This window comes from Artemia franciscana, chromosome 16 (genome assembly GCF_032884065.1).
Source record: "Artemia franciscana chromosome 16, ASM3288406v1, whole genome shotgun sequence".
NCBI classification, from domain to species: Eukaryota; Metazoa; Arthropoda; class Branchiopoda; order Anostraca; family Artemiidae; genus Artemia; species Artemia franciscana.
Window position 1 is genome coordinate 14,145,047 of NC_088878.1, and position 21,314 is coordinate 14,166,360.

The window sequence follows — 21,314 nt, forward strand, 5'->3', positions numbered from 1 at the left end:
AATATTTCAGCTTATATAGGGAAAATCCAACCAAAATTTTTCAGTTTTCTCCGAGGAATGGATATTGACCTACTAATTGCACTCAAATGGTAACACATAGCTTGGCATAGTTAGTAACTTGTAGTGGTAGATGTAACTAGGTTTTTCTCCAAATATTCGGTTTGATGTTTTTCTTTGTAGTTCATTTGGTGGAATCCAACTGTATTTAAAAGTGTAATTTATCGCAAATCTTGTTTCTTAAAAATGTTTCTTAAAGGAAATTATCTTTCTTGGGCCTAGGTTTGCCGCAAACTGTAGTATATGAGAATTTAGACGAACATGAGAACGAAGTTGTTGACCATCCTTAGAAACATAGTAAAACAAATTTTGCTCTCAGGGGACGACATATCTTCGAATCTTTTAAATCGTTAAATGCTCTGAATATCTTCTACATAGGTTTTCTTTTAATGAAGTGGGAGTAGGTCACAAATCAGTATTTAAAATTTCACAGTAGTGAAGCTCTGAATAGATTAGACTGAAGTAGAAATTGGCGCTACTGTGGTCGCTTTGGGTGGTCTGGTCCTGTGGTGAGTCGTTGGTAGTACTAATGGTATTTAATAGAAGATTGTCAAAACGGGTTAGCTTATTTTGAATCTGAACTTCGATATTCACATTAAATTAATATGATCCTCCACCTCAAAGAGTATAGGTAAGTTATGAGAAGGGGAATAGAAACTGGTGCGAGTTGAAGAACAAAATCATCGATATCTTCTACCATTCGGTATTTTTTGGCGTTTTTTAGTGTAATAATTAGGCAAAATTAGCGTAATTAGTAAAATTTAAATAACAATAAGTTTCTAATGTTAGTTTCTAAAAAAAAAAAAAACGCCGAGATATGCCAAATATTAGACGGAACTAGTAATTTTTTTTACTCTAGCGCCAGTTGCCACTTATAAATTACCCTTACTCTTTGCTCCATCCCCCACGACAACTCTGGAAAATTGTTTATTAATTTATGCTTCACAAGCGTACAGTACCCACATACAAACTTTTCCTTGGTGGGACCCACCACTCTCCTTGAAATATTGTGGATCTTTTAATATTGTGGATCGACAGGGAATGCCAGGTATTTTTTGCTTAAATAATTCTGGAAATATAAAGTTGCGTCCTATCAACTCGTATTCAAGGAACTGATCATTTTTTCAATACCTAGAAATGATGTGGCATTATGTAAGACCTTTGTACCAAAGGATTCATTAATATTTATTTATTTTTCGCTCGCGTGTCTTTATTGTGTCAACCACTTTTGTTCCATTTGCTGTTATTGAGATTGGGAAAAACATATTGAGAGTAGATTCGGGAATGGGTTTTTTTTTAGAGAGAGAGATAATTTTTAATTAAAAAAAAAAAATCTTTAAAAAAAAATTAGCCTAACACACAAGTGGCCTTTGTGGCTATTTGATCAATACACTCAAATAAATTATGATGAGTTATATTTCAATATTGACTCGTCAATTAAAATTAAGCAAACTGAATGGCACTGAGCTAAACGCCACTTAAAAGAACTAACGCGGTTCAGAACTCTTAGATAAAGGAAAAAAGATCTGGGTAGTACCCTATCAGCAGGTCAGTGAAAGTACCCTGGGGAGTGATCCCAAAATATTGGTAAGTATTTCATAACTAGAGCAGGATCTTGCTGATATTTTAATTGCATGTTTAAATAGTACTGAGTTCCTAATTTGACGTGCATCTTACTCTAACATACCGTCGAATTAAAAGAAAAAAGACAACACTGGTAAGAGAATGTAATATAAATGTGCTTGTTAACCGCTAATTGTTGGCATGGGTAGCAGCTTAATATTATCCAAGGCGCATGGGAGGGATAAGGTTTTATAAAAAGCTATTTTTTCTGTAAAAGTAACAGACTTTTTTTTACTTTAGTTGCTTTTATTACAGAATTTTTACTTTTTTGAAGTGTTTAGTATCTCCCTCCCTTGCCTTTCCATCTTTGGATGACCATGGTTTGCCTTAACAAAAATAGCTGAAGGGTTTTTTAATTCTGTTAGCATTATTCGAGTGAACCATATTCGGATAAGTAACTTTCGAGATTTAGCCCTCTCAAGCGAAGTTTCTGTGATTGTCTCTTTGATTTGGTATTCATTTCCACTGGCTAGTCTTTTCGGTAAAACTTTAGATCAAATAAAGCAAAGCTAAGTTTAATTGGTTCATTGTTGTTCTGAAAGGCGACTATGTATTTTCAGAGCGCTTAAGCAATTGATGAAATATCGTACCAATAAACTAGGAAGAAATTTTGGGAATAAAAAGGCTCTTTTTTTCTTTTTCTTTTTTATGCACTGTCTAATAATGTTAATATGAACAAAGGCTGACTTTGAATCACTTTAGTTTATACCCAAAACCACTGCTTCTATATTGCTTCTTTTATTTTAGGGAATCTGAATTTGCTGATGTGGAGAAAGAATTTGAGCCCAATATTTTAAACAGTACTGTCTATTTAATTTCAATGGCACTACAAGTTGCGACTATAGCTGTTAATTATAGAGTGAGTAAATAGAGTCATTGCTTTCTTGATTTTACACCTCATAATGTGGCCCACATATGTATACATTTTTTATCGAATTTTTTGTTCAACCTTGTATGTTTGATACAATGCTGAATATATGAGGGCCATAAGTAAAGGCTGCCTTTAAATTTTGACTTTGAAGTATTCAACCTGACTAAGAACTATTTTTAAAGATATCAGGCAATTTTTCTTTTTTAACCATGTTATTAATGAGAGTTGTTACAGCTAACCGTTGACCTTTGGATCTTGTCTAAAATTTTTCAAGTAAGAATTAGATATCGTTGTTTCTAGAATAAGTAATTTTGCAGACAGCAATCTCTTCTCATTTATACTTAAATAAATTCAAAATGTGAAAAGGGTAAAACTTTTAATGGAGACATTGAACTTTGAAAAAAAAATACAAATGTTAATAAATACGAGGTTGAAATATTTGAATTTTTATTAAATATTTTTGTATACAATTTTTTTTTCAGTGCTTCCAAGAATAAAAGATCCTTGACCGCAATTTCTTTTGGTAATCGCTACGGTGTGTCATGAAGCACAGTTTTCGACAATTTATCATCCTTCATCATTAAAACGTGACCTTTCTTTCATTATAATCCAGAAAGAGGAATCAGATTGAATTTTTTAAGGTTGTTGTTTAATATACGGTCATTCAAATAAATATCTATAATCATTCTTAGATAATGTTCTTAGAAATAATCTTCAATTCTCCGACATTTTGAAGGGCCCACTTTTCATTGTCATATTTGAATGTTGTAAGCATTGTAATATTCTAATCGTGGTTCAAACGCTATTCCATATCTTTATACATTGAAGGCCTTTTCTTACGATATTGTTGATCAAGACTCAGTTTCTGGCAAAACAGTGTTAACTAGACCTCCGTTGCCTGTGCAACGGGAAGTGTTGCAGCAACTGTACCCTGTTCCTTAGGGCACAGTTGCGGAGCAACACGTGCAACTGTGCCCTACGGGACACAGTTGCGGAGCAACAGTCTCCATTATGTCCTTCAGAGGACATTTTTCTAATGCGGCTTCGATTGTTATCTTGAAGCATCTTTGATATGGTTTTATTTCGAGCTCCTACTAAACTGAGTTTGGTAAAATGTTTAGCTGGTCCAGAAATAAACGAGAATAACACAATAACACAGTTGACAATTCTGAATATTTATAGGATGGATAATTACATTTCAAGATAAACCAGAATTTCTTTAAATAATTGAAACTAGAAATCAAATTTAACTTTTAGAATTTGTCCTGTACAACAGAATAATACGATACAAATTAAACCACAGTTTGCACTACATGAATAATGACAACCAAGAAACTAAAATAAGAAAAAGTTCAAATATCAAATACAGCAAAACTTAAATTGTGGTAACTGAAATATGTGACTGCAACACCACACTTAGACACATCGCTATCCGTATACACATGGTCGATGATTGTTCCATTTAACTTTTCAAAAGTTACCTTTTCCTAACTATTCAAAAGTTACCTCTAGAACGTCGAAACTTCGGAAATTATTTCTAAGAGAACGAAGCAACTTGGTATAAAGAACACTTCACTTCTTCTTGCATAACTTTCATAGCACTACTCGATAAAAATAAAATAGACATCAAAATCGAAAATTTAAGAAAATTTCAAAAAATCGGAACGAGATTGACTTTTCCGGAATTATTTCCGGGAAATCTGTAAGAGCTACGGAATTTCATGCTTCAGTTCTCAAAAACATCAATAAAAGTTCTATATGAGTTCATAATTATTTTATCTCTAAAACGTTTACTTCCGAAACTAGGGCCGTCTTAACTTGACGCCAATTCGAAGTATTATGTTTCGAGACGCACATTTCGGGAATTATTTCCAGGAAATCTGAAAGAGATACGGAAATAACGTCTTATAGTTTTCTGCTTAACTTTTGATGGTCTAAACCAGGAAAATATAAAACAAACCAAATTCACCAAAAAATTTAAATTGCCCCGAGGGCATGACAAAACTTCCAAATAGAAAAACCCAAAGAAGGAATTTTATTTCGGAGAAATTATTGTAAGCTCCAGTTGTTAGGAGATCGAGACCTGTCGAACCCCGTTGGAAAAAAAATTCTAGCTGGTCCAGAACAGAAGTTACCTCTAGAACGTCGAAACTTCGGAAATTATTTCTTAGAGAACGAAGCAACTTGGTATATAGAACACTTCACTTCTTCTTGCATACTTTTCATAGCACTACTCGATAAAAATATAAGAAACATCAAAATCGAAAATTTTAGAAAATTCCCCAAAAAAATCGGAACGAGATGGACTTTTCCGGAATTATTTCCGGGAAATCTGTAAGAGCTACGGAATTTTGTGCTCCGGTTCTCGAAGAGACAAATGAAAGTTCTACATGAGTTCAGTATAACTGTATTTCTAACAAGTTTATTTCCGAAGCTAGGGTCGTCTTAACTTGACGCCAAACATCGAACGCAGAGTTTCTAAGAAAAAAACAGTTTTTATTTTTTTTTTTATGGAAAACTGTTAGAAATTTTAGGAACTTCTCTGGAACTTTTTTGCTCTGTTTTACGTTTCCCTTCCCTCTGAAAAATCTCAAATTTTTAACTCTTACCACTTCGGAGCTACAGATCGCTGATCACGGTGAAAAAAAAAAAAAAAAAAAAAAAAACTACGAAAGCAGTAGTGTTGCTCCGCAACACAAAAAAAAAACAAAAAAAAAACTACGAAAGCAGTAGTGTTGCTCCGCAACACAATGAACAATCGTGTTCCATTGACCAACTATGGTTTTGTTGGTCGATATTGTGAATGAAAACAACCCATAATTGAAGTCGTTGTTTTCAAACTTCTTGGTCAAATTTAAGCGAGTAATTTCAAGAATAAATATTATGAGGGGAATTTGTTCTTACAATTTTAAAAGAAAAAACATCTAAATTTGATATAAATGTTGTTATGTTTATTACTAGCTTGATCTCTTACTTAAAATAAAATATGTGAATGTAGTTTCTTTTAAATTGCCCACCCCTTTCCCCTCAGAAGGATACTGAAAAAAATTATGTTGTATTTAACTGAAACTTTCAGAATTTGATCAGATAGTGAAAAAGTGTATAAACAGCCAAAATTACATTAGTGAATACGAGTTTAATTGAAAATAGTGAAATGGGGTTTCAATGATGTGAAAATATCGTTGTTTTGTTTCCCAAAAATAATTAAAATTTGTGTTCTCGTGAAACTTATTGTTCATTCGCAATTGTTGATAAACAAATCTGTTCTTGCGACTGTTGATCAACGTTGCTGACCTACAATTTTTTCGGCAGAAAATAACTCTGTGATACATCCACCATTATTACTAATAATGCTAACTAAATGATTGACACTTTCTACTCGCTCAGTTTTCCCATTAACAAGCACCGTCTCTTTATCTTTAGTTATTCTTAATTTGAGCAACTTATTTTTCTTAGCTTCACTTTAAAAGTTATCCTCGTACCCTGAACTCTGAAAAGCAAAAAAAAATTATCAGTTTCGCTATTACTTTTCTTTTATTAATCTAAGGTGTTCAAATGGTCTACATAATCAAAGTTTAGGAGAGTCTTACTCTCGAAATTAATGCTATGTTCCCCCATAGCTTTGGTTGTCTTTCGATAAATAAAAGTTCGAATAGGGATAAATCTTTTTTATTAGACTGTGATAATTCACAAAAAATACTGGATATTTCGGTCACATGTGCATTGCACGTCATCAGCAGAAATATCTGGTATTTTTTTGTGAAGTTTCACTTTCTAATAAAAGGATGTATCCCGATTCGAATTTTTATTTATCGTCATGGGAAGGCAGTATGGTTCTCGAAATTATTCTACGTTGTCTTTCTTGGGACAACAAATCGAGACTCAATCTTAGCCTGATTGTCCTGCCTATTTATCCATAAACTCAATAAACCCTTTTCTTTTTTGTTATTTCATTGGCTTAACTATGGCTGTATACCAGCAGGTATTCCTAATATTACCACTGGAAATTAATGGTTCTGAATAATCGATACTTCTGGATTTTTTTCTACTTTATAATTAAAATAAAAGTATATAATGTCTTACTCTTAATTTTAAAAACTGTGCCAAAAACCCAGGGACCATATTTAGAAAAGAATTCCACTTAAAGTTTTTCAACAAGTAGAAAATTTAGATTTTAATTAAACAATAAGAAAAACCAAGAATTCAATTTTGATGAAAAATGTGTTCAATTTTTAATTCAGTTTTTTACACTCGCTGGTGCCAAGTCTAAAATATAAAGAATGTATGTGAAAAATCGGTGAAAAGAATATATCATTGTGCAGCTTTAGAAATTGTAACTTTTTCGTGTAGCAGAAGGAAAAAACAACAATTACTTGGTAGTAAACTGGCTAAATATCCAGGAATTAGATGAGTAAAACTAAATAAAATATAGGCTAATCCTAACTTCTTGCTTGCAAATAGGAATTGGAAAGAAATGCATGTATCATGGAAAAGCTAAAACTGTAAGCTAGGTATTAATGTGCCTATCACTAAAATTATTTGACGATTCAAGTTGTTAGCTGTTGACTTGGCTGTAAGTGTATCTTTTTGGGAAGACCAATTATCCTATTTTTCTATATTTATCCTTTCCAAATATTTATACCAGATGGGCCACTTTTAATACTTAACTTATATAATATAAAGTGCAAATATCAAATCAGTTCTTTAGCTTCAGAAATCAGGAATGAAGTATAGACATGACACATCCAAGGCTAACTGCTTGGCTCAGCACACGATGAGGAACTAGGCCAGCCCATTTAGGATTAAAAATGGAAATATTGCGCAATGAAAAACTGAAGGCTTGTCTTCCTTGACTGATTATTTACAGTCGTCTGCAATATCTTTGAATTTTTAAGTATGAAGAATGTTATCGAATTTACCGAATTTCTTTCTGCATATTGTTTTTCACGGTTTGGTTTGCAAATACTGCGAAACTTTGCGCAGGAATTCTGACCTTTAATATTTTTTAACAACTAAAAGAAAAATTGTAGAAAATCTAACATGAGTCAAATGGCAAAAGTGTTTTCATTCTGATGTTTTTGGTACTGGTCTAAAGTATTTTTGACTAGTCAAAATATCCGTTCTGTATTGCTGTTCGAAATAACGACATTGAAACTTTTACTGAATTAGAAAACATCCTCAAATGGTTCTCATGGTTCGAAAAGTACTTTGGTTCGAACTAGTTCTTTAATTGTATTTTGATAAAGTTATACAATTTTAGCATCATAGAAGTTGTAAACTTTTCTCTCTAATACAAAGCATTAACGCGTATGTAAATCTTTTACAATTTTTGTGGTTTAGTATCCATACTCTTTTTATCGTTCTTTTATGAAATCACTTGTTTGAATCAAAATAGAACTTTTGTTCAAGTTCTGTGGCCGAATCACTGAACATCTCTCACTCGGAAGGGCAACTTTTTCGATGGAGTCAAAGTTCTCTTTTCTTAGGGGTCCAGTAAGCACTGTAAATACGTGATCGGAAAATTTTGATTTTGCCGAAATAGCTACATCCATGTGGCGTCCATATACTTATAATTTTAATGATTTTATTCGTACTAGGTATAGGTATTTTCTACTAAGTGTTTCTTCGTAGGGTCATCCTTTTATGGAATCACTGACTGAGAATAGACCACTATTATACGCATTGTTTGGTTCATTAGCGTTCATTTTTTCCTTGGGACTGGGAATTATTCCAGACGTAGCTCAGGAATTCAGCATTGTGGATTTTGAACCAGAGGTAAGATGAAAAAGCTTTACACAAATAAAAACATGTTTAATATGCTCTTCGCTAGTATTTATTGTGTTTTTACGTGTAGTTGACTAATGGGCTTCTATTCCCAATGGAATCTTAAAGGGCTCGAGGTCGCAATTATACAGGTATTTCTTCTATCCAGCACGTTTTTACGTAAGAAATAGAATTATTTTGTTGATACTGGTTGTTGCACTAAGAATAAATTCCAACCGTGCTCTTAGTTGTGAAATGAAATAAAAAGCAAATAGGCTTCTGGACTGGCTCTTATTAAACACTGACGTATAATAAGGCACGAATGAATTTGACAAGCGTTTTGCGTACACGATAGGGTGTTTCAATCTCTATAGGTTTTTTTAACTTGAAATCTTTTGTCTATGAGGTCAAGGATTTGATTCCTAGTATCGCTGTTTGTTTGGTTTGGAACGGGGGTCACTCGCGTGAATGTGTATGTTCAACCAGAGCCGATCCAGCTTCGTAAGGATACCTGAAGGAATCTGGGGAAGGTAGACAGGAAGATTGTGTGAAAGTATTGGATGGCTGACGCCCAACTCCCATTGCACTGCTTTGCTGGAGGGCCATGAAACATAGATAGGCAGTGCCACTTGGGACTGTAAAATTCAGTGCCGTATTTTTTTCTGTTAACTTTACCTTTCATGGTTTTTGATCTTTCTTTTACTTTATCCATCATAAATGGCGGTAATATGTTTTTTTATCTATCAGTGCTGAGAAGAAATGGTCCGAATTTGCAAATAAAAGTAGCCTGACGCCGTAAAGGGATGGTACTTGTAAAAAAGATATTACTGGTTCATAACCCGTATAATTGCTCCGTGGAACTACTTTGATAGCTTGTTTCTGTAATAAATCAAGTTGTTCATTTAAGTAACTTGTGCCGTGGATGTTCCGTGCATATGGGACAGCCGTCTCTAAAATTGATCTGATACATATGTGGTTGTGGCACTGAAAAAAACCGAATTGACGCATTAAGATAAAATTACAGACAATTTGCCTTTTTAATGATTATCTAAACACGGGCACTCAACGAGCAATTAAAGGTTAATGACACCGAGAATTTCGGCTGAAGATGCGCATAGGCATGGTGAAGAAGGATACATAATATCTTCTTTTTTTTAAGGAATAAAGCCAAATATTTGTTTTTTTTTCTGTTAATTTGGAGACATTGGTGTTACAGTTGTTGATTGTGGCACCTCTAAAATGGGAAACTAACTTAGAATTTTTTATTAAATAATTTCAAAAGAATTGTTAAGGCATCTACGAGGTTAAGTATCTTTTCAAACCCAGAAAGAATGAAGTTTAACGCTGTTAAAAATGACAACGCTTCAAGTCTAGTACCCTGAAGAGTGGCAGAATAAGGCTCAGTCCATTCCGCCCATTTACTGAGAAACGGCTATCACATTGTTATGGGTTTCGCAACAAATCAATCACTAAAAGGGAAAGTTCTATGTCCACTCATAGTGTGTAAGTTAATGGCCGCTATGGAGTTACCAATTATGTCAAAGGCCTTTCCTCAGTGGACTTGGAGAAGATCGGTAATCATACTTCCTTGACTAAGCCACTCGGTAATGAAGTGCCTTTCAGATTCGAAGTGACAAGAGTACCTCGCCGTTGCCTTACTTTCGCTAATTGTTTTCACCTTAAGGCTAATAGGAAGTAACATTTATCAACAAGCTTTATTCAGCCATCCTTTCGCACACGGAATGTATGACCTGATCTCTCGCTGATAATCTTTTTTTTTTAGATTTTAATTTGATTATTGGCTATGCAGTATTAAAACATGAGAGGCATACTAATGATTGAACTATGCCAATGCCTAATATCAAGCAGGTTTATGGTCAATGTTGAATAACACTATGCAAGAATGATTTATTGATTTGGGTTAATTTACATAAAATTCAGTTTTTAAATAATGAATTTTACCACCGTGATAGAATAATTCAGAATTCCAGAGAAGTACTTTTATTAAATTTTACTAAGGTCCTAATCTTTTAAAATTATTCTGCTAGTGTGGTTTGCATTTAAACTGTTACAAATAAGAGCCAATTAATTAAAAAATGTAAGCCAGTATCTTAGATTTTTAAAGTAGCAGGACCAGCTTTGAAGGTAATATACCTTCCTGCATAAGAAGAAGAAGATTATATGCAGGAATGCGGCATATCACAGTGTGTTTTTTTTTGCAGATTTTCGTGGGGTTGGCAACTTTGGTATTTTCTAATATATTTTGTCTATACTCTCCAGTTGCGAGGCTTCGGTCCCATATGCTAGTGACAAAGTCATAATGAGTTGAGAGAGAAAAAGTATTGCGTTTTACAGTATTGTACATTACAGTATTGTTACAGTAGTGTTTCAGCATTTGATGTAGGCTATTGACGTAGATAAAATGAGGAGTAATGTCGATAAGACAAACTACCCTTAAAGTGGAAAACTCAAAGCTACTTGATAGAACATATTTGACAGCAGGGCTGGAATAAGACTTTTGGGGAACTTGGGCCAATGAATGTTAATGGCATTTTTACATAGCTTCTTGTTTTTTAAAGCTAGTTGTCGAAACTGAAGTCCCATATTGAAATTAATACTCTAGTTCAGTGGATCCCAAAGTTTACTTGGTTTCGACCCATCTAACGAAAATTTCCAATCTTGGGATCCATCTTTTTGCTGTCTTAGAAAAAAGAGTAGTAAATATTATATTCAACAACTAAATGAGTCTAAAGAAGTGCATGAGACATCTTGTTCTGAAAAGCCAATGAGTCGTGGAACTGCTAAGAAAATTTTTAATACAATTGTTTCCCACAATAAGAAAAAGCTATAAATTGGAGGAACTGTGTCAGTATATGCAGTGACGGTGGGCGGGCTATGTGTGAGAAAAATAGCAGTGTGGTTACGAGAGCTCTTGAACTAAGTACATGTGCTCTGTGAACACACTGTAGCCTTCATAGAGAAGTAAAATGTGTGAAGGAATGAGTACCCACAATACATCTCCTTTTCCCTAAACGAACTCAATTTGTATTTGCAAGGTTCAAACGGATCAGTCATTTTTGCAGTTCACGATAAACTTCAAACGCTCGTGAAAAGGCTTATACTGTGGAAAAGTTCCATTTACAATGACAAGTATGATTGTTTTGAAACACAAGAAACTTTTATTATTGAAAACCATGTGCAGCCTAAGATGAATGCACTGTCTGAAATTTCCAGGCATTTTTCACTGTTAAAAAATAATTTTGATGAGTATTTTGGGGAAGACATGAAAAAGTTTGATTCGTTGAGTTGGATATGTAACCCATATCAAGACGACTTACCAACTAGTATGTCAACAAAGGTTAGTGAAGAATTCATTGATTCATCAGAAGATTCGTCGCTGAAAAATAGTTTTAATCGTAAAGAGATATAGAAATTCTGGCTCTCAGTTGATGATAACTATCCTTGCATGTTTGATGAAGCTATGAAATTCTTCCTCCTCTGTATTTGCTCATATCTATGGGAAACCGGATTTTCGGTTATAGTTTACTTTAAAACTAAGCTCAGAAATAAATTATATGTCAAACTCACTCCGATTAAAAGTAAATAAAGTTAAAGTTGATATTGTAACTGTAACGAAGAAAAGTCGGGAACAGATACATCTTTCCCATTGAAATAAAAAATATTAAGTCGTGTTTCAAATTACACTTTGGAATTTGAGCATTATCAATATTAATGTTCACGACCCCGACCCAGTCAATATTCTACCTTTCAGAAAATGTACTTTATTTTATGACTCTAAAATTTTCAAAAGAATTTATGGTTATTGGAAGTCCGTTCAGCCTCTTACCCACTGCTCGTCAGCATTACAAATCGGTACCTGTGAGGTTTCTTTTTTGGACAAAAAGTGTTGATTTATCTTTTCTTTTTCAGTTCCGTTCTATTCTAGTGAGGACACTTGCTGCTGATGTCATTTTATCCTTTTTAATAGACCGTATATGTCTCGCTCTCTGTGGAGAGGGTAGACCGAAACTTTAGTTGATGATCTCCGTGTGGAAGCTGGTTTAGCTTGTCATTGTTTCAATCAGTATTTTTTTGACTTGAATAAATTTCTGCTATTTATGTGTTTGATTCTTGTCAGTCTTTTATTTGATGTTAGCCCTTAAAGGTAGTAAAGTCAGTTTAATATAGAATCACTGTACATAAGTATAAACATTTTATGGGTGCTCCTGGCTTCCTATCAAAAATATTGAAAAATCCAAAGCATAAAATAAAACTTTGTTTTTAGGAAATGATTATAGAATGTTTTTATGTTTGATAGTTTTATTTTATTCTTGTTGCTGAAGTTGCAACTACTATTTCAAATTTTTGCTGGTTTTTTAAGGTTGTATTTTGAAACAAATAGTAAATTTTATAACCCAGTAAAACTGCTGTTAATACATGCTGCAACAATTTGGGTCGGGGGAAACATTCCTATAGCGACTATTGGCTCTACATTTTAACTTTTTCTATAATAAGTAGTGGTATCTTATTCATACTCTGGGAATATACTCCAGTCGAGTACATAGTACATAATTTGCACTCGCGTACAGTTTCCGACATCAAGTTTGAGCTCCAGATTTGGTATTCGAAAACCATTGCTTGTATGAACAAATATAATCGTTTATCACTAGTGAAACTGTACTCGGCCTGCTGCAACCGCTTCGTTTTATTTTTACCGTTTTAGTTTTGCAGAATTTGAATGCTTTAGATGTAACAGTAAAACTGGTCTTGTTGCACAAGGACTTGTCTGAGTCTGCTATTTCAAAGTTTCTACCATTTCATGGTCTTATCCGATGTTTCTATTCTAGTTTATTGTTGTTGTTTTTGTCTCTTTTCTTTTTTTGTCACCACTTTGCTTATGTCTTGTTGTTTATAGTGGGTTAAAAATAAATTATTATTACTATAGTACTCCATTTCTGGCCGCATGTTTGGAAAGTAGATTTGAAATTAATATAAAATGATGCGAATTATCAATGGGGACATATTGACCTTACTTAGTACTAAATGAAAAACCAAGTATTTTTAACTGAAAGTAAGGAGCAACATTAAAACTTAAAACGAACAGAAATTATTCCGTATGTGAAAGGGGCTGTTCCCTCCTCAACGCCCTGCTCTTTGCGCTAAAGTTTGAAACTCTTGCTCTCAAATCTACTTTTTAAAATAACTCCTTACTGTCGCTGTTTTTTTAAAACTCCTTACTGTCGCTTGTCTCCCAATCGAAGATTTCAATACGTCATTTTCACTCGTGATTCGTTGTCATGCTTGTCGTTGCGTGTCTTGTAACAGCAGTTTTCTTTGTGGTTCATTTTTGTTTATCAGGATTTTTAAATTAATGTATATTCAGGAGCAAAGTGTTGATAAGTTCTTCGTATATATATATATATATATATATATATATATATATATATATATATATATATATATATATATATAAGAGTGTGTTGGAAAATATGGGGAAACACCCCCTAAAAGTCATTTAACGAAAATCACACAATCACATTCAGCGTATCAGAGAACCCTACTGTAGAATTTTCAAGCTCCTATCTACAAAAATGTGGAATTTCGTATTTTTTACCAGAAGACCAATCACGGGTGCTTGTTTATTTGTTTGTTTTTTTCCCAGGGGTGATCTTATCGATCCAGTGGTCCTAGAATGTTGCGAGAGGGCTCATTCTAACGGAAATTAAAAGTTCTAGTGCCCTTTTTAAGTGACTAAAAAATTGGAGGGCACCTAGACCCCCTCCTACATACTAAGTTATGATATCACTTAGTTATGATATTACTAAAGTCGGGGCACATCCTAGAAGACTCGTGATAGGAAGAAGAATATGAGACGGGCTACAATCGCGCCATCTACATAACAAGAGGTTTAGAAAATCACCATCATCAGCTTCGTTGTGTATGACAACATTGGGATTTTCCACCATATTTGTCAATAAATTGCTGAGTAATTATTTGTAAATTTAACAAAGGATTTCTTGAGTTTGGTAAGGCTTTCATTTTTGAGTTTCTTTACATATCAGTGAAGTATTTCTTGTGACATTTTGAATTTATTTTAGTAGCCTACTGTAGGCCTAGGCTATCCTGAATCATTGGATCGAATTTCATAGAACCCCTGGCTAATGCAGGATGTATAGGTTTTCACACAGCTAAAACAACTACTTAAACCAGAAAAAATTCCCACTTCGTAGTATTAACTGAATCTATAGCACTGTGTATAACCCAATAGGCTATCTGATATAGCGTACAATAGATATGAAATAGCTTTGAATAGAAATCACTAACAAAGAAAACTAATTATCAACCAAAGCAAAACAATAAAGATAGGCTATTTAGGATATTAATCAGGGCTGTAGCCTGCTTAGGACAAATGAAGAGTGGTTGCATAGTGGGTAAATAATAATATATATAGCCTATATATAAATAATAATAATAGTGGGTAGTAATAAATAATAAGTGGGTAAATATATAAGACCTACAATTCTATTACTGACTTGGGGCAAGGTAGACTGACTATGTGATGATTTATGATGACTTTCCAAGTATAATAATCATTATGATGCCTTTTTATGCTCTTTCCAAATATATTCTCAAATGCCTAAATGTGTATAACAAAGATTTTAACCTTAATCATCTTAATTTGTACTTTGTAGCTAAATAAGGTCTAATGCTATAAACTCAGCCAGAGTTGACCCAGCTCTGAATGGGTACCTAGAGAAATCTAGGTAAGGTAAACAGGAAGGGTGCACAAAAGCACAGGATGGTTGGTTCCTACCCCCCCCCCCCCTTCTATTGCACCTCCTTGCTGAAGAGTCAAGAAATAGAGGTCAGGACCACTGGTAGAGACTATAAAGTCCTATGCTGTATTCTTTAACTTTTCTAAGTTATGTGTAGAACTGGTAAAGCTCTAGTTTAGCTACTTTTCAATATCTTGGAAAGGGATGGGGTTAGAAAATAAAACTTTCAGGGATGGGTCTGCAGACTAAAGTATGTTCTGGGAATGTATTTTGAACTACCCACCTCACCTCCTTTTCTCTCTAAAGGGCAGTGACTTTTAATGACTTTAAGATCTTTATGTTTCAAAAGTGAAACCTTACAAAACAAATCTTCTACATAAATGAAGTAATATAGACCTTTTTTCCATTTCACAACTTTGGTCAATCCCAATTTATGTGGTTTTGAAGATATGGAAATACATTTCTTAGATTTAGACAAAACAATTTTGATATAGCTTAAAATTTTGCTCAAATAACAGGAATTACATTTTCAGAACTAAAACCAGAGGAAAAAGAAACTGATAAATAAAAATTGATAGCAAAAAGTAGCTGGACTAGAATTTTACAGTAGGACCATCAAGAGAGAGTGCATTTGTAAGTAAAATGGGCTGATTATCATATTTTGAAAGAATATCGAAAAGGCATAAGATAGTGTTAGCACCTTGTCTCTATATCATCAAGTATCCAACAAGCAACATGGCTTTCTCACAGGAAAACTTGTAGAAACCCAGCCTCTAAATATTTAAAAAAGGATTACCTAACTACTAGAAAAAGGCCTTCCTGTTGATTTGATTCCATTAGGCCTAAACCAGTGGTTCTCAACCAGGGTCCACATGGACCCTAGGGGTGCATGTAATATTTCCAGGGGGTCCACAGCAAAACACAACAAATTGGGGGTCAACAATGATATTTTTGGGATCCATGAAGAAAACCAACTCAGAACACTCTTTATTTTTAAGAATTCAATTTCTACTGTAATTTACATTATTTTGAATTGGTTTAGTGACCTACTTGGAATGGATATACTGATTTTGGTTTCAATTCCTTTCAAAGTTAATGTTGCCAAAATAGAATTATATTTGCAAGAGCCCCTCATCAAATTACAGTGATGAAATAATGCATGCGAAATTCAAAGACAGAAAGTACAATATATGGAAAACAAATGATGTTGCTACAAAGTACCCTTTACTCTGGGATAAAGTGCAGTTTTACATTATTGCTTTTCCTACATCTTATCTTGTTAAAGCAGGATTTAGTCATGTTTCTAAAATTTTATCAAAAGCTTGCAATAGACTTGACATTGTGAAAGGGGGTGGTCTTTGACTATCATTAACATCCATTGAACCAAATATAAAGAAACTTGTCAAGTAGCATCAACCAATCTCATTGAATAAACATGCTTTTTCCTTTTTTTAATCACACACTTAATTTCAACTGCTTTTTTTATCCAGTTTATATAAATAATGTTGCAGTGAATTAAACAGCCTGAGGAGCTCTACTCTCCATGAGCTTTAGTTGCTTGCCAATAGAAGAAACTTGTAGAAAATTGTAATATTGTAGTTACTATCACAATAATAGTAATAATAATTATTATTATATTAGAATATTTTATTTGTATTAAATTAGTTTTCATTTAAAAATAAAGCTTAATTGTATGCTATTTGTTTGATAATTAAAACCTTAAAATATATATTAGTGAAGAATAAAAAATTGTTCTTATGTCCAATAGCTATGAAGGGGTCCACCAAGATAAAAAGAAGGGAAAAGGGATCCATGGGGAAAAAAAGGTTAAGAACCACTGGCCTAGACAAAGCATTTGACAAGGTCCCATGCAGTTGGCTTTGTTCTACAGGAACCAAATAAGAATTAGTAGATTGGGTACTGAACTTCCTGGCTGATAGATCTCAGACAGTTCAGCTCTTCACAACAGATGGTGAATATACTTGCTTGTAACCTTGCAAAGTCCTAAGTGGCTTTCCCCAAGGAATTGTTCTTGGACCTACAGTGTTTCTTCTTTATATTAATGACATGGTATTCAAAGTCATCAACCACCTAGTGTTCTAATCTGATGATTCAAAACTATTGTGTGTATCAAATGAATCATCAATCAGACCTTGATTGCATACATACATTGGCAGACAGGTGGCTCCTCTCTTAATATATCCAAATGTGTCACCATTTATTTCAGTCACAATATAATCCTCTACATCTATACACTATGATAAATAACCTAGATATCATCCCTTTTCTATATGCAATTTGTACCAGCAGTTAAGACAGTTGTCTCATCTATTGCTGTCATTTCTTTGGTGATTTCATTTTATTTTCTCCAGTTCAGACAGTCATTAATTAATTTTCATGTCTTTCTTTGCAACCCTTCCATCTCCAGGAATGCTTCTTTGTAAAAGTTCTGCTTCAATGCTCAAATTAATTTTGTTAATGTATTTTTATGATTCTTAAAATTTTGCTCATTTTCTTCAGTCAAATTTGTAAGTTTTTTCCAATACAGCTTATTCTTTACATTTATAGACTAGAGTATACCTGATGTAATCCAAGGTTTAATAGGCTGTTTAAGTCTTCTATTTGTAATATAATGGCAATGGCGTGCCTGGTCAAGGGCATTATTAAAGATTTCCAAAAAACCTTACAGCCTCATCCTGGTCTTTGGACTTGTAAAAGGGTAAAGAATCACAATTCCACAGTAATTTCTTTAATTTAATGGTGTCATAATTCTTACTTTTCACTGTTGCATGGTAACAGCTGGCATAGCACTGATAATTAGATCACACACCACATAAAATGAATAATGTGCTGTCTATGATGACCTTACATGTTCTAACTTAAATATATGTACAAATTTTTGTCAATAAGATACTGGAAAGTTTTGGTAACTCTAGTTGGTATATGACATGGAGGGAGACATCTAGCAGTTAAAAAAGTAGACAGTATTTCCAATGCTATGTCATAAGTGTGTAAATTACTCATGCAATGGTTACACAGTAGAGATACAACAATATTAAAATTGTCCATAATAACAGATTTATGGTATTAACCAACAATATATCAAGACATTCCTCTAAAATTTCAGTATACCTTTTTGTGCTTCCACTCGGAGGAAGATAATGATCATAACAAACTATTGGCTCTTGGTCAACCTAAGTTTCTACTGCCAATATCAGCTATGGTCAGAACCCCAGAAAAATTGTGTACCTTATTTGCATAATCTATGTTACATTCAACCTGAGAATTGTTTGTGCCCTTGAATGATTGAACAAAAAAAGTGTTTTTTTTTTACTGAGAGTAAGGATCAACAGTAAAACTTAAACAAATAGAAATTATTATGAGATGGGGAGGATACTGCCTCCACAATACCTCAGTCTACATGCTAGCATTATTTAAAACATTCCAAAAGCTATTTTATTCAAATTTAACAAACATTGTATTGCATCTTTTTGTTTGTAAAGGATTGGGATACAAAATCATACTTTAGTATAAAGAGCAAAGTATTTGAGAAGAGGCATCCCACCACAGGAAATTTGCCTCCTGAAAAATAATTTGTTTACTTCCCAATAACAAATGCTATGTGTAAGCAATAGGCAATAGGCTTTTCTTTTTGAATTAAATGAAAAAACAAATTTTTTAACTGAAATTGAAATTCCTCTTTACTCTAAAGCTGTTAACGCTCTTAAAAAAGCTTCTTATTCTAATTATTCTATTTATATCTAAAAAGCCCCTGTTTTTCAGTGAATGCTCTAAAAAAAATTAGTAAAAATAGTTAAACTTTGCATAAAGAGCAAAGTATTAAGGGGTAGGACACTTTTCATGTATGGAGGAAATCTCCTTTGGTGAAACCACAATACTTTGGAGGTGACACTGATGTTTTCCATAATTTAAAATTTGTTATTAAAGTATTTATAATATTCAATGTCACTAATACTACTACTACTAACAATTCTTCACAACACCTATGACTGTCTGAGGCCATTGGCAAATTTGGGCTATATATTTGCATATTAGAGGGGGGGGGGTAAATTATAGTCATACTAATGTTATCTAGAGTTTTCAAGAAACTTCTTATTCTAATTCAATGAGCCTTGTGTATCACTTGTTGGTTTAAAAGGATTGGGATATAAAGTTGTTATGAAAATATTTTTAATATTCAATACAGTAGCATTTTTATGAAATTCATGAGAAAAGACATTTTTTTAGCTAAAAGTAAGCACCCATATTAAAACTTTAAATAAATAAAATTTGTCCATATATGAAGAGGCTTCGCCTTCCCAAGCCCCTCTTTCTTTACACTAAATTTTGACTTTTTTCTCAATTCTTTAAGAAAGACTGTTTTGTAAAAGCAATAGAGACTTTAGTTTAAAGAGCAAGGGATTTAGAAGGTTGTACCTATACCAAAAGATATGCAATAGTCTTTGTCCCATTTTAAGTTTTGATGTTGCTCCTTAGCCTACTTTCAGTTTAAAAAAATGATTTCTAATCATTCTCAAATAATACTAGGAAATCCGGCTCTCCTCCATGGGAAATTCTTTCTTCTGTGAAAAAATTCCACCATGGAAAGCTCTTTTCATACCCCCCCCCCCCTCCAGGGAAATTTTTCCTAGACAATTCCATTCTAGCTGAAAATTTTACCCCAGAAACTGTCTTGATGACAATCTCAGATGAAAAATGTTTCTTGCACACTTACATTCAAAAAAGACTTTAATTTCTGATTGTTTTTAAAATCATACCAGTAATCCCAACAAAAAGCCAGCAAAAAGTGTTTTCCAATAAAGTTTTTATTCTTTTTTTTTGGGGGGGGGGGGTATAAAAGAAAATTTAAAAACCTATCAAAATGTGAAATTGATATCTACTCCCTTGTGATTTCTGGGTATATTTCTGGTGTTTGCTGTTATTATGTAGAAAGTAAAAAAAGCTGTTGTTATTGTAGAAAGTAAAAAATAACATAAAACCCCAAAATGAGCACAATTTATTCTGTACTGGGGGGGGGGGGGTATTTTCTGTGTACAAGGAAAAAAGGACTGCTAATACCTTTAGATGTGTCAAATGCTGGACTCTTATTACATTTGGTTTTCTTTTTTGTGTGGGAGGGAGAGGGGGATAAATTGTTTCTGGCTTTCTTAAAAATATATTGTTTCTAGTTTTCTTATCTCTTTTTTCACTGTTCATGTTGTTCCATTCCTGCAATTTGTTTTGCTTTTGTTTTTGTTCTTTTGTTGTACTAAAATAAATGAATAAATAAATCTTAAAACAAGCTCAGCTAAAAACTGAATATGCAAATCAAGCTTACAACAAACAAAAATATGAAATAGAATCAAAAGTATATAGAATTATATAAAAGGGGTCTCTACTCAAGAGGGATCCACTTAACATGTCTGAGGATGCCATCCTACCCAAAATCTGGACAAAATCTTTATGGTTTTCCAAAACAAATTGGCATAAATAATATTTTACTATTGCAGCATACATGAAAGAGTAACCAAACAGAAACTAAATAAACAGTCATAGAAAACAAACATGCAACATTTACTAACAAATGAATAAATAAGCCTTAAAACAAATAGATGTTTAACTAAATATGCAAATCAAGATTGAAACTGACAATCAAGATTGAAACTGACAATCAAGATTGAAACTGACAAATCAATTCAAAAGAGAGTATGGGTACTGTCTCCTTCCCTAACTGTGAAGGCCTACTACAATTGTTTTAGTAGTATTCCTGACAATTTCATCTCTTAACTTACTCATTGTTCTATTGATAATGGTGGACTTGGGTTTTAGTGTTCTAGAAGCTTCATTTTGCACTACCTGTGCATAACTTCTATATGCCACTGTGACTCTACTATATCCCATCTGATACTTTTCTACTACCATTAATATTTCCCTGTTTTCCCTTCTAACAGGACATGCTGAGGATTTAGTTGAATGTCCTCCCTTGCAATTAGCACAACAGTACTGCCTTGCTGGATCATTAATTTCTTTGTCTTTCAATGAGCATTCTTTTGAAAAATGATTGCCTGAGCATCTCAGGCAGGTAAATTCTTTTGCTCTGCAGTCTTTCTGTAAGTGTCCATAACGTTGGCATTTATAGCATTGCAACACCCTTCAATTGTATATAAAAACTTTTTTTTCTTCCTGAACACCACACATTTGGGGGAAGAAATGGGCTCTCAAAT

At 33.3% G+C, this 21,314-nt stretch overlaps 1 protein-coding gene across 1 annotated transcript in view; it reads left to right on the forward strand.

The window, feature by feature from the left end:
• Window positions 1-12,433, forward strand: part of LOC136037102 (endoplasmic reticulum transmembrane helix translocase-like) — a 93,059-nt gene extending 80,626 nt beyond the window's left edge. Inside the window, exons 19-21 of the mRNA XM_065719558.1 lie at window positions 2,428-2,539; window positions 8,183-8,326; window positions 12,245-12,433. Coding sequence (XP_065575630.1) covers window positions 2,428-2,539; window positions 8,183-8,326; window positions 12,245-12,349 — 361 coding nt within the window. The 3' untranslated portion in view covers window positions 12,350-12,433. The remainder of the gene's footprint in view (window positions 1-2,427; window positions 2,540-8,182; window positions 8,327-12,244) is intronic.
• Window positions 12,434-21,314: the final 8,881 nt, after the last annotated feature.